This window comes from Phocoena sinus, chromosome 13 (genome assembly GCF_008692025.1).
Source record: "Phocoena sinus isolate mPhoSin1 chromosome 13, mPhoSin1.pri, whole genome shotgun sequence".
Taxonomy (NCBI): domain Eukaryota; kingdom Metazoa; phylum Chordata; class Mammalia; order Artiodactyla; family Phocoenidae; genus Phocoena; species Phocoena sinus.
Window position 1 is genome coordinate 44,982,139 of NC_045775.1, and position 13,337 is coordinate 44,995,475.

A 13,337-nucleotide genomic window follows, 5' to 3' on the forward strand; every position below is an offset into this window, starting at 1 on the left:
TGAGTCTGATAATCACTTAATCAACTGAGGATAATGAGGGAAATTCAGTTGCAATTTCTACCATCCCACTGATAAGCAAGCTGATTGGCTAAGCTGGTGTTTCTTTGCTCCCTCACCTCTCTACATGGGACCCATCTAGTACCGCATGATACGGCAAAGGAGGCCAACATTTCAAAGATAGAAGAGGACTACAGCTCAGTTAAGGGTATACAAAGAGCTGTGCTCTCTGATACAGAAGCCAGTAGCCATATGTGGCTATTTAAATCTAATTAATTAAAATTAAATTAAATGAAAATTTGAGTACCTCAATCAAACTAGCTTCATTTGAAGTGCTCAAGAGCCACACTTGGCTAGTGACTGGACGGTACAGATTTAGGACACTTCCGAATTCTATTGGACGGCTCTGGTCTAGAGTTTAGAATTTAACTAAATTGGAATTTAACCTAGAATACTAGGCATATCTGTCTCCAAGATACATGCCTGGCAATGAGGACAGGGAGCCAGGCCATTAGTTGTGGCTCCTATGGTTTGGGGCAGATGTTCAAGGACAGAAAGGAAATGAGTAATTCTGGAACCTGGAAAAGTACTGTGGATTCCCAGAGAGAAAAAGAAAGCAGAATCATAGGATCTGGTATCACACTGGCATTGAACAGAGACCAGAGCCCAAGGATAAAGAATAAACATGAAATAAAACACCCCATTTGGAAGACAGAGCTCAACGTGTCTGGGGTACACACAAAGATGGGAGAAAGGCTTTCTTCCCTTCAATCCAAACAGGTATTGTCTGTAAGACTCTAGCTGAGACAGCAGAAAAGAAAAACCAGAAGCTCTGATGGCAGGGACACTGCCCCTCCCACAACAGGTCAGGTTATTGAGCTGAAGAAACCTGTAACATCAAAATCTAACAAAGTAAAAATGATATGAGAACATCATTACCTGCAATAATTTCTAGGGAGACATTTGTATTTTTGAAGAAACACATCTTTCCATTTCCTATATTTAAGAGGGAAAAAGAAGTAATCTGGGATAACATAACCTGAATAACAAAATATTGTTGAAAAGGAGAAATCAAGGAAGTAGAAGCAGCTGCTGACCCACATATAACTTCTAACCAAAATCAAAACTCAGTTGAGGCATGTAGCACACTGAGTGCAGTCACAAGCCCCACATGAAGATTTCATGAAGACATGGACTCAACATAGGATTCTCATCTGGGAGAAATATGGCAGAGCTATACATACATGTAAGTAATAAATCTAACTAGCAGTACTAAACTCTAACTAAAAATAGTAAACAATGATCATTATTTAATGCAGCACTCATTAAACAATAAATTTCTAAAGGAGGGATTTTTTAAAATGCAATTATCCTATTGAATGCTCTTTTGGAAAAATGCCTAATGTGACTATATGTTCTAGGGAATTACTGTAGACAAGTTCTGTACCAAATGCAAATTGCAGTGAGCTGAGTTTTACATCTATAAGCTAGAATATACTCTTTCATCTTGAGGCTCAGATTGTGACAGTAGTTCTGCTGAGAAACATCACAGTCAGTAAGGCTGTAATGAACAGTTTAACCACAGGCTGTCCATCTTCTCTAGTTATAGCAACAGGTTGGTGATTTCTGAGGGCCTCAGAGGTCACCTACGTATTCTATTAGTACATTTGATTTATATATGAATTTTTAACTGTATCTATGCTTCTTAAATTCTACATGTACTCTATTCTCCATTTTGCACTTCATTTTCCTCTACAATTCACTGATAAAATAATCTTTCCATTGTATATCTAATTTGAATAAAACTTTTTTCCCTACCTCTTTCACAAAGCAAAAAAGAATGTTCGTAGCCATTTTATCTACCGTGTATTTCTTTGGTCCTGTGGTAACACTGACATCTGGTGGCACTAGAAAAGAAACTAGACTGCAATGACAAGTGATTTTTTTTCTAGTGTTTTGAATTTATTCTATGTCACCTCAGATTTTATGTTTTTCTAAGACTTTACCTATACCCAGGACAGGAGAACTATTAAAGTACTATACTAACTCCACTGACAGCATATGTTAGTTTCAACTTTTCACTCTGACAAAATGACTGGCAAGGATGCAGAATTATTTCAAGAATGTCACTGGATAAGTAGGACTACCCACAGTTATTTATTTCATAATTAAAATTTATAATCAGAATGGTTATAAAGTAAGGCTTTCCCATCAAAGACATATATCATAATTTCAAACCACTCTCCCTATATATACAGATATATTTCTATAATGTGTCTTGGCCATGAATCCTTAGTCTGAAATGTAGTATTTGATTGCGACTTAGAAAATTTTTTTCTAAAATTGTAATGAAAAGTTACACTTCTTTCTTACAAAGGACCTCGTGTCTGCCCAACGACTAACAATCTTAAAGATGTATACTGATGGTAAAAACCATGACCAAATGGACAAAATTCATTGTTAGGAATATAACAGAAAGATTGTGGTCAGTACCCCAAATCTAATTCTACATGTTGCCACTGACATGTCTCTGTTTCTGACAGAAAGAAGTCAAATGGGCACTTAGCCATCAGAGATCATATCCAGAAAAACACATCTTTCAATCACATGAAAGTCTTAGAAGACAAAAACCTTATCATTTTTCCATATGTCTCCCCACCAACAGAGTCAAGAGAAACGTTTGATTTAGATAGCAGAGCTAGAAAAGTGAATTCTACCACTTTCTGTAATTATCCAATTCACGTTTTTGAAGTACTCATATAGCAGTAGTTTCCTTATAGGAGCCACCTCTGTATGACCTCCACAGTATGGCTTAGAGAAACAGATCATTACACTGAGGAGTTCCTATCAAAGAAAAAGTATGTGGCAAAACATCCCTCATCCCAAGGACCACTCCAGTATTTAGGACCCTGCACTCTCACTGCCAAGGGCCTGGGTTCAATCCATAGTTGAGGAACTAAGATACCACAAGCTGCAGCGTGGTATGGCCAAAAAGTAAATTAATTCATTAATTTAATTAAATTAATTATTCAATTATGAACATGCAAGAACTCAAGGAACATTATTCCCATGGGTCCTTTCAGAGGACTCTGTTAAAGGAAGAATTTAGTTAATCAAACAAGACTGGAAAAACCATGGCAAAATAACTGATGATAAACTTCTAAGCTACTGAACCACATAACTATAAGAATAAAATAAAATGAAGGTATTAAGATGCCAGAATAGGATGCAAAATGTTATTTCCACTGACAACGTTAATACAATATAACTAACAAAATTTGGCAAAGGACAGAAAAAAGAAAAAGAGTTACACAGGAGAATACAGGGATATTGATTTCTTCATTTTTAAAAGCCAGAAGTTTAATTCTATCAATCAAACATGACTAATAAAATGACAGATGGTGTAAATACATTTAATTATACGAAGGTAACACAAGAAAGATAATAAATATACTAGCTTCAAACTGCTTATCTTAAGGAATGAAAAGATAGTCTTAAAGCATTGAAGAGTATGATATAAAATAATAAAAAGTTACATCAAGAAAGTAAATAGAACATGAAATTAACATTTAAAAAATGTAACTTTTTAGTGAACAGCCATACTTCAGACCTGAGAAAACTCAAACTCCTATTTTCAAGAACATGTCCTCAAATAAAAATGCTTAAGTTATAATCCTTAAGGAAGATGATTAATCTTTCCATTGAAAGATCTAAAAATAACTCCAAAGATTAAGTTTAATTAATATAATACATATTAAATATATGAATGCTACACCTCAAAGTTCATAGCACCTCAAAAAATAACTCTATGAATGATCACTAATCCATGAAAATACTAGTGAAAAGTGAAATACAGGTTGGTTTGTTCAACTCTGCAATATATCAACAGTCAGAGTTAAAGGATAGGCCACACGAGCTAAAGTATGACATATTTTACAATTCAATATTGAAATAGGCGGCCTCACATAACACTGCTTATAAAAAACTTTGTTCCTAATAAACATTACAGCTATGTTTAACGTTGAAGGTTACACAGACTAAGCAGAGACTCAGAAGAACAAAAAATGAAAAATAATCCATCAAAAGCCAAAACAGCATGCTGTGCAGTTCTCATAGAAATTGTTCTGTGAGGTTGCACTGGGTTGGATTTGAGCCTCCAATTTATCAGTGTTGTTTTAAATATAGCAAAATAAAAAGAAAATCTATTTCCTATATAATCAGCTATATTTTCACTTAAATCTACTATATTTATAAATAATGGTATTCATATTTCCAAAGCAGTTTTTACAAATCTATCCTTAGAATATTTACTGTGTATGCATTTATAAGGCAAGGGAAGGGGAGTGGAGAGAGAAGACACAGTAAAGAAAGGAAATAAGAGGTAGACTCCTTGTTAAACATAAACTTTAAATTGCATGTTAGCAAATGATGTTCTATAAGAACAATTTTCACGTGGAAAGATATGGAGGAGAAGTTTCCTGAATTTGTGGGATTTTCTCATTTTAATTCTTACTGTCATTGAACTGAAAAGCTTCCTTCCAAACTCCATTTTATGAAAATCTTGGTGAGTTCTGTGTAGGAAAGATATTCCCACTATAAACAGTGGAGTAGTAAATTTTCTAACTGTCTGCATTTAGCCTTTAGTTCAATCATAATGACACACCACTGATGTTGATGACTTTTGCAGTCACCTGAAAGTTTCCATAGTTCTGTATTCATTTTCTATCCCTTGATCCCCCAGTTTAGGTGTTAACTGGGCCACAGGATAGGTACTACAACATGCAAGGGAATATAGCTTCCCTTGCGGGGAGGGGTAACATACTCCAAAGTTTCAGCAATGAACAGTTTGGAAAGATAAAGCTACAGATGGGGAAGGAAGCTATACTAGACGGGCAGTCCTCCTTTCTCACTTTAAGTCCAGGTGGTCCAACCACTCTTCCTTACCTAGAGATTATCATCTATAGCTTGGTGCAAACCTTGAAGTGTTCTGGATTTTGTTTTAATAAAAAAACCTCTTCCATTATAGATGGAAACACAGATCACTATGGTTATTTAAAAGAGGGAGAAATATACAGGTAAGTAAAGCACATTGCTAAAGTTTGTCATATTATTTATGGGTCAGAGCAGACACTAGAGCCCACAACACCTAACTAAACAAAACACCTAAGTGAAGAGTCACATATCCATTCTTTGTCACTATGCTTTTGCAAAAGCTCAGCCTGTACTTTTCATTTTCTCTTCCTTTTTAAAAAGTACTCTACTTCCGGGCTTCACTGGTGGTACAGTGGTTGAGAATCTGCCTGCCAATGCAGGGGACACGGGTTCGAGCCCTGGTCTGGGAAGATCCCACATGCCACAGAGCAACTAGGCCCGTGAGCCACAACTACTGAGCCTGCGCGTCTGGAGTTTGTGCTCTGCAACAAGAGAGGCCACGACAGTGAGAGGCCCGTGCACCACGATGAAGAGTGGCCCCCGCCCACCGCAACTAGAGAAAGCCCTCGCACAGAAACGAAGACCCAACACAGCCAAAAATAAATAAATAAATAAATAAACAAAAAAAACCTCTACTTCCAAACAAGGACCTAATACAATTGATGCAGTATTTGAGCATGCTGAGTACTCTATATCCTTGGGCTTAAACTCTCTGCTTGAGTCAAAATATTTTTTGTATTAGCCAATACAAAACATAATTAGGATGGTAGTTTGCTGCCAAAGAAACTAAATAAATCCTATTACTAAAAATAAGTGATTTAAAGTTTTTCACTGGTGTGAATTATCCTGGCAACTCTTCCTTCATTAACATAAAAAACAGCAAGTATATCCTGAAATATAAATCACTAAAAACTCTGCATCTCTAATATTCTCCAAATAGTTATATAATGAGTAAGCACGATGCTGAATTTAGTAAATGGGACTATTATATTTTGAAACTGTAAACTAAGTGATCAAGCTAGCATTTCTCAAATAGTCCCATGGAATATTAATGTTTTTTGAGATAGTCCCAAGTGTTCCACAAATAAAAATAATATTAAGGTCAAATACATTTCAAAATGCTGGATTAAAGTTAACATAAGTGATATTTAAAAAAAATAAGTGATATTTTATAAGAAGCTATTTCAGAGACCTTCATTCTTTCATTCAACAAATAATTTACTGCATGCCTACCATATACCAGACACTGATCTGAGTTTGGGAGTTACAACAGTGAACAAGATAAATAAAATCCCTGCTCTCATGGAACATTCTTTCTAGTGAGAGGAGTCAATAAACAAAGTAGCAAATAAATAAAATAATTGCAGCCAGTGATAAGAACTATGAAAATACAAACACAGGATAACATAGAGTACAGAGGATACTGCAGACTAGGTGGACACATAAAGCTACATGGCTACTAATTTTTGTTTTTCTACACTGGGGAATACAGAACATAGCATTTCCCAAACATATGTTGATCAGGAACACTTCTGTCAATGAACATCTATTAATAGCTCACTGAATCAATTCAGGAAATGCTATTCTAACCAATACACAGACAGTAGAAAGATCAAAACTTAAATACAGAACTTCTGATCCTAAATACAGTGTTTTCACACTTCCTCATCTGTGATAGTAGAAATAATAATAGTACATATGTCATAGAATCATGGTGAAAATTAAACAAGGTAATTCATGTAAAACATCTGACACAGGGTTTGGTACACATTCTCTGCTTAATAAATTTTGCTGTTACTATTAATACAGTACTCTGCACATGATATCTTCCTCTGTCATCCCAGGGTGACTTATTTTTCCCTCTTTTAATACCCTGAACACGTTATTTCTAACTCTTTTACAGGACTTAATTCCTTTTGTTCATGCCTCTATGTTAGATTCCTTGAAGATAACAACTAGAATAGAGATTGCACTTAGCACGGCTTCAATGAAAGCTTAAGCTTACTATGTAGTTGTACAGAATATCTGAAGTGGGTTAAATGTGGATGTGGTAAAAAAAAAAAAGAAACTTTACATAAAAAGTAATCTCCCCTCTAGGAAACTCAAACCATATTACAGCAAGGCTTCCATGAAACATCTTCATAATAGTATATATCACATATTTAAAACACTTTTATAAATTAACATCACCAGTAATGGGGCTTCCCTGGTGGCGCAGTGGTTGCGCGTCTGCTTGCCGATGCAGGGGACACAGGTTCGTGCCCCGGTCTGGGAGGATCCCACATGCCGCGGAGCGGCTGGGCCCGTGAGCCATGGCCGCTGAGCCTGCGCGTCCGGAGCCTGTGCTCCGCAACGGGAGAGGCCACAGCAGTGAGAGGCCCGCGTATCACAAAAAAAAAAAAAAAAAAAAAAAAAAAAAAAAAGTGGTCCACATCACCAGTAATGGATCATTTTCTTCCTGATAAGATGCACTAAGATACCATTTCACTTCTGTGGTATTCCTGGAGAAATGTATAACCTGTACTTTACCAAGAAAAAACATCAGACAAACCCAAATTGAAAGGCATTCTACAAAATAAATGGCCTGAACTCTTCAAAAATGCTAAAATCATAACATATAAAGACTGAAAAACTGTTCCAAATTACGGGAGGCTAAAGAGACATAACATCTAAATATAATAAATAATCCTGGACTGATCCTGAACCAATTAAAAAAAATTTTTTTATTTGCTAAAAAGGACATTAGTGGAGCAACTGGCAAACCTGAGTAAAATCTGTAGATTAAACAACAGTACTGTATCAGTGTTAACTTCCTGATTTTGATTATTTTATGGCACTTACATAAAAGAATTTCATTGCTTATAGGAAGTTCACACAGAAGTATTTATGGGTAAAGAAGCTTTATGTCTACAATTTAATCTCAAAGGGTTCCAAAAAAATAATACATGGATAAATATATAGGGAGAAAAAATGATATAGTGAACAGGGCAAAAGAACAGACTTTGGGTGAAAGGTACACAAGAATTCTTTGTACTGTTATTTCCATAAGTCTGAAATTATTTCAAAACAAAACACTTGTCTAGTAACAGAACAGAAAAAAAAGGAAAGATGGCAAATAATCATATGAAAAGATGGTCAACATCATTAGCAATCAGGAAAAATACAAATTAAAATCACAAGATACCACTAAATCCCTATTAAAATGACTAAAATGTAAAAAAAGAAAAATTTATCAATACCAAGTGACACGGTGAGGATGTGCGACAACTGAAACTCTCAAACATTACTGGAGGGGATGCAAAATGGGAGAGTCACTATATAAGAAACTTACAAATTGTTTTCCAAAATTAAACATACACTTAACACACGAACCAACAATCCTAAATATTAATTCAAGAGAAATGAAAACTTATATTCAAACAAAACCTGTGTGCAAAAGTTTGTGGCAATTTATTCATAATCACCAAACACTGAAAACTCAGATGTCTATCAACTGGTAAATAGATAAATTGTGGTGCACTCATACAATGGAATACTACTTAGAAAGAAAGGAATGAATTACTGATACATGCAACAACATGTATGAATCTCAAAAGCATTATGCTAAGTGAAAGAAGTCAGTCTCAAAGGTTACATGTTGTATTGTTTCATATATATTTATGACATTCTGTAAAAAAAAACAAACTACAGGGGAGTTCCCTGGTGGCCTAGGATTCTGGGCTTCCACTGCTGTGGCCCAGGTTCAATCCCTGGTCAAGGAACTGAGATCCCACAAGCTGCAAGGCACAGCCAAAAAAGAAAAAAGCAAACTACAGGCATGAAAACAGAAAACAGATCAGTGGTTATCAGGGGTGAGGTAGGGGGAAAAGGTTGATTAAAAATAGGCAGCATGATGGAATTCTGCAAGGTGATGGAACTGTTCTGTGTCTTGACTGTCATTGTTATTACACATTTTAATGCATATATCAAAACTCGTAAAACTGTACACTAAAAAGAATGAATTCTACTGCACATAACTTTAAGAATATATATTCTTAAATTTACAAGGAAAAAATTATTTTCATAGATATTTTATTCTCAGCCCAATAAAGACTAGGTAGGTACTATTACTCTCATTCTATAAGTGAGGAAACTGAAGCATACAGTAAATAAATGAACATATGAATTACATGTGGCAGGACCAAAACTATAATCCAAATACACTGATTCTGTACAAATGTTTTATTCTCTTAATCTTCTCATGTTCCACTAAACTTTATGGGCCACAATGTCCCCAAAGACAAACAGGATGAAAGGGAAGGAGGAAGCTAAAAAGACAGGTATTAGAAGTATGCCCTTCAGAATTTGGCCTTTTTTTTTTTTTTTTAATATTTACTTATTTGTTTGTTTGTTTATTATTTATTTTGGCTGCGCCAGGTCTTACTTGCAGAACACGGACTCTTAGTTGAGGCATGTGGACTTCTTAGTTGCAGCACGTGAACTCTTAGTTACTGCATGCGGACTTCTTACCTGCAGTATGCAGGATCTAGTTCCCCAACCAGGAATCGAACCCAGGCCCCCTGCATTGGGAACACAGAGTCTTACCCACTGGACCACCAGGGAAGTCCCTGGCCTTTGTTCTTAATGAATTAAAAAACGACCATAGCGCTTCCCTGGTGGCGCAGTGGTTGAGAGTCCACCTGCCGATGCAGGGGACACGGGTTCATGCCCTGGTCCGGGAAGATCCAACATGCCACGGAGCGGCTAGGCCCGTTAAGCCATGGCCGCAGAACCTGCGTGTCCAGAGCCTGTGCTCCGCAACGGGAGAGGCCACAACAGTGAGAGGCCCAAGTACCGCAAAAAAAAAAACCAAAAAAAAACCAGACCATAACTGAAGAAGTCTGAATAGTGATCCATATAGGCAACAAATTAACTGGCGTTAAAGGTTTAGCTCATGATTTCTTCCATAAAACATTCTTAATTTCTTAATGCTAAGAAAAAGCAAAAGCAAACATAAAACATTCACAGGTAACCCTGTAACTACTGCTACAATTTAAACTCTACCTGGTCTTCAAAACAACATTGAGAACAATGATAATGACTACAATTCAGAACAAGTTTTACAACTTTAAGTAAACATTTAAAAGATATTCTCAAATGCTATCACCCAAGGGTAGAAAACAATAAAGAACCTTTAAAAATACCTTTCGGTTTCAAAATCAAAGAAGTGACAGTATAATATTTGCCAGATAACATACTATAAATACAACAGCTTTAGGGAAAATTAAGCTTAGTTTCTTTAGCAAAAAATAAAAGTAAAAAATAAAAAATTGTATCTGTACCACAAATAATATACTTCACCTAAAAACAGTGGTGTGGTTTCCTCTAAAGTAGTGGCATTAGGATCTGCCCCAGCTTCTAAAAGAATCTGTATGATCTTCCAATGTCCTTGACTTGCAGCAAGATGTAACGCACAGAAACCCTCAAAAGTCTTTGCCTTAATGTAGTTTTTAGATGAATCTATGAAAGAATAAAAAACTATCAATTAGAAGGTATCACTTCTATTTCTTGGATTAAAAAGCAAAGATTCCAAGAAGAATTTAATAAACTATTAAAAGATAATTATAAATGGGAGGTCTCATAGTTTAAAACTCTCTAGAAAATCAAGAAAAAGTTCTACAAGGGTCACAGTATAAACAGCTTCCCAGTAGTCTTAATACAAATTCTGCCCACACACTCATTTTCTCTTCTCTAATTTTTGGTAAGTGGGGGAAGGAGAGCAGCAGGAATTGAAAAGTAATGACACAAAAGCAAGATCCAAAATGTACTGAAATATTAATAAATTTGATTCTTTTATTTCTAAATTTCCATGAGGAAAGTGGTCTCACCTGTAGCATTACTTCCTTGTACTCAACTAATAAGATGAAGGTATTTAAAATACTCCTTTTCTAACCTAAAACTACATTCTAATCATTAATGAAGCCTACATTTCTAAAATAATAAAATGCACTCCAAAGAAACTGAACAATGGCATACAATTTATAAGGAACTTATGAGTTGACTTAAGTTTTCTGGGTTTGTTATGAAAATCTCAAAGTTTTGGTAACATTCAAATTATGTAAACAATGTCCACATTAAATTTTTTGTAAGTCCACAGCAAAAGAAAATATTAAGTGACTTTCTTACCTTTGCTTCCAAAACAATAAAATTCTAAACCCACAATAGAATGGTGGGTTGAATGGGGGAGGCATTTCTGAGAGCATTGATAAACAAAAACAAAAAATAAACAAGTAAAAAAAGGTTTAAATAATATTTTCTTGAAATACCAGAATTAAAACTAACGCTCCTGACTACAATAATCATCTGTTTTAAGTAATTCCTGCAATCATAACTGCTGAAACTGTCAGTCTAAGCCATAATAATATTCAACTAACAGCTTGTAAGCATAAATAAACAGCCTCCAACTTTACCAGATACACAACTAAATGGCAAGATAGGGTAGTTATATTTTAAAAGTTCCTATCACAAAAACAGTGTTCCCAGATTAGTCAGAAACTGACATATATTCAGATATCCACAAAACTATAAGGTTAAGACATGAAAAACTAGGAACACACAGATATATATAGATACAGATATGTAAATAGCTCCCAAATAGAAAATTTCAACATTATAAAGAAGCTGATTCTTCCCATAATAATAATAAATTTATTATAATTCTAATCAAAATGTCAACAGAGCTGGGTATTAGTTCATTGATTGGTTTTATACTTGTAAAGTGACTCAAGTTGATAGGGGTTACGGAGGGCAGGTAAGAATAACAAAGAATTTAGAAAAATAAAAGAAGGAATATATTGGGGGGAAGCTAGACTTACTATTAAACTATGTGCTAAAGTTAGAATAAGTAAAATAACATGGTCCATCTGAACACAACTCTTAATCACTACGCTACACTGCCTTATTTATCTAAGGATTTCCAATATCTGTTATCATGCCCAGTATAACAGTGTAATATTTTCTTAACATGAACTAATAAAAAGTACTATGAATTATTAGATCATATATTGGCCACATAAAAGTACTTGTTCACAGTACGTTATAATTAATTGCAAGAGTTTAGGTGACCTTTCATCAGCAAATGGTTTAATATAGAACGGCATGATTAACTGTCACTGAAGATCATTATTGTTCTTCCAGATTTAATAAACTTCATGAAATCTCAGTACCTATTACACTAAACTGTCAATACAGAAGACAAGCAAATTTGTTATTTGTGCTAATACTTATACAGAAAGCTAAAGTGAAATATATATACATATATATATGCATATTAAATTTCTAAGTAATCCATACTTCAGTGTTCTTCTCCAACTTGAATGAAAAGGCCATGTATGACTTCTAGGCTAGATTCTGGATCTAAAATGAAGACAGTAAAGCAAAACCTTTCTAACCTTTTAAGACTCTTCCATCCTTTTTGTCTAGGCCTGAGCACCTTCATACTTTAGTACACTAATAAAAAGTATGTTTCAGGAATCTCTGGCAGTTAACTAATATTAGATGAATTTAAGGAGGCAGAAATTATATAATAAAAGACAATTTTATGTATACCAGCTGAGCTACAAGGGACAAGAGAATTATGAATCATATAAAACACAGGTATAGCAAGTATAAAGAATGACAGAAATGTCAAACTTGCTTTTGAAACTTTTAAGATTAACCCATAATAACAAGTTAACTGGTTACAGATATGAAGATGCTACTGTCATCATTAAGCAGAAGAGACCTCACTTCACTCTTCAAGACTAGAAATGTTTCTACGTCACCATCACTTTAAAATACCTCCTTCCATGAAGCTGTATGTTAGCTAGACATTTTACAAAGTAGTCAGCTACCATTCCCCACTGGTAAATATTTATGAACTTGAACTAACCAGAAAAGTTTAAATTATAATCTTTTTTAGAAGGCAGTGGATCTGAATTAAGTATGGACTTTAATTTACAAAAGAAGGGATGAGCCAGGGGAATATAGAAAACATTTTTGAAAGTGACCAATAGGCTATATAGCCCTTTTGCTTCATTTTAGTTTGATTTTTCTAGTGAATCAAGTAACCAAATCTGACAGAATTTTGGACATTAGTTCCAACTACACAGAACAACCAAACTCATGGAAAACTGAGACCAAAAATGTCACCACCTCCCAGAATAAGTCATACAGCTGCTTCCTACCCTCTGCAAACCCTATTTCTTATCTCCCTACCCCTACCCTAATCTTTGTGTATGTACTGCACATAAATTAGATTTATCCAAAATTTATTTCTTAATAGTGAACTCTAATACAAATTGTGAGAAATTTTTATTTGACCATTTATATCAACTATTCACATAGTTAACTATGAGTGACTTACCCTCCAAAAACATCAAGCCTAAAAA

At 34.8% G+C, this 13,337-nt stretch overlaps 1 protein-coding gene across 1 annotated transcript in view; it reads right to left on the reverse strand.

Annotated features, from left to right (window-relative positions):
• The window catches only part of ASB3 (ankyrin repeat and SOCS box containing 3), an 81,760-nt gene that overhangs the window by 32,868 nt on the left and 35,555 nt on the right, over window positions 1-13,337 (reverse strand). The window contains exon 3 of the mRNA XM_032652029.1: window positions 10,270-10,428. Within this exon, the coding sequence (XP_032507920.1) occupies window positions 10,270-10,428 (159 nt within the window). The remainder of the gene's footprint in view (window positions 1-10,269; window positions 10,429-13,337) is intronic.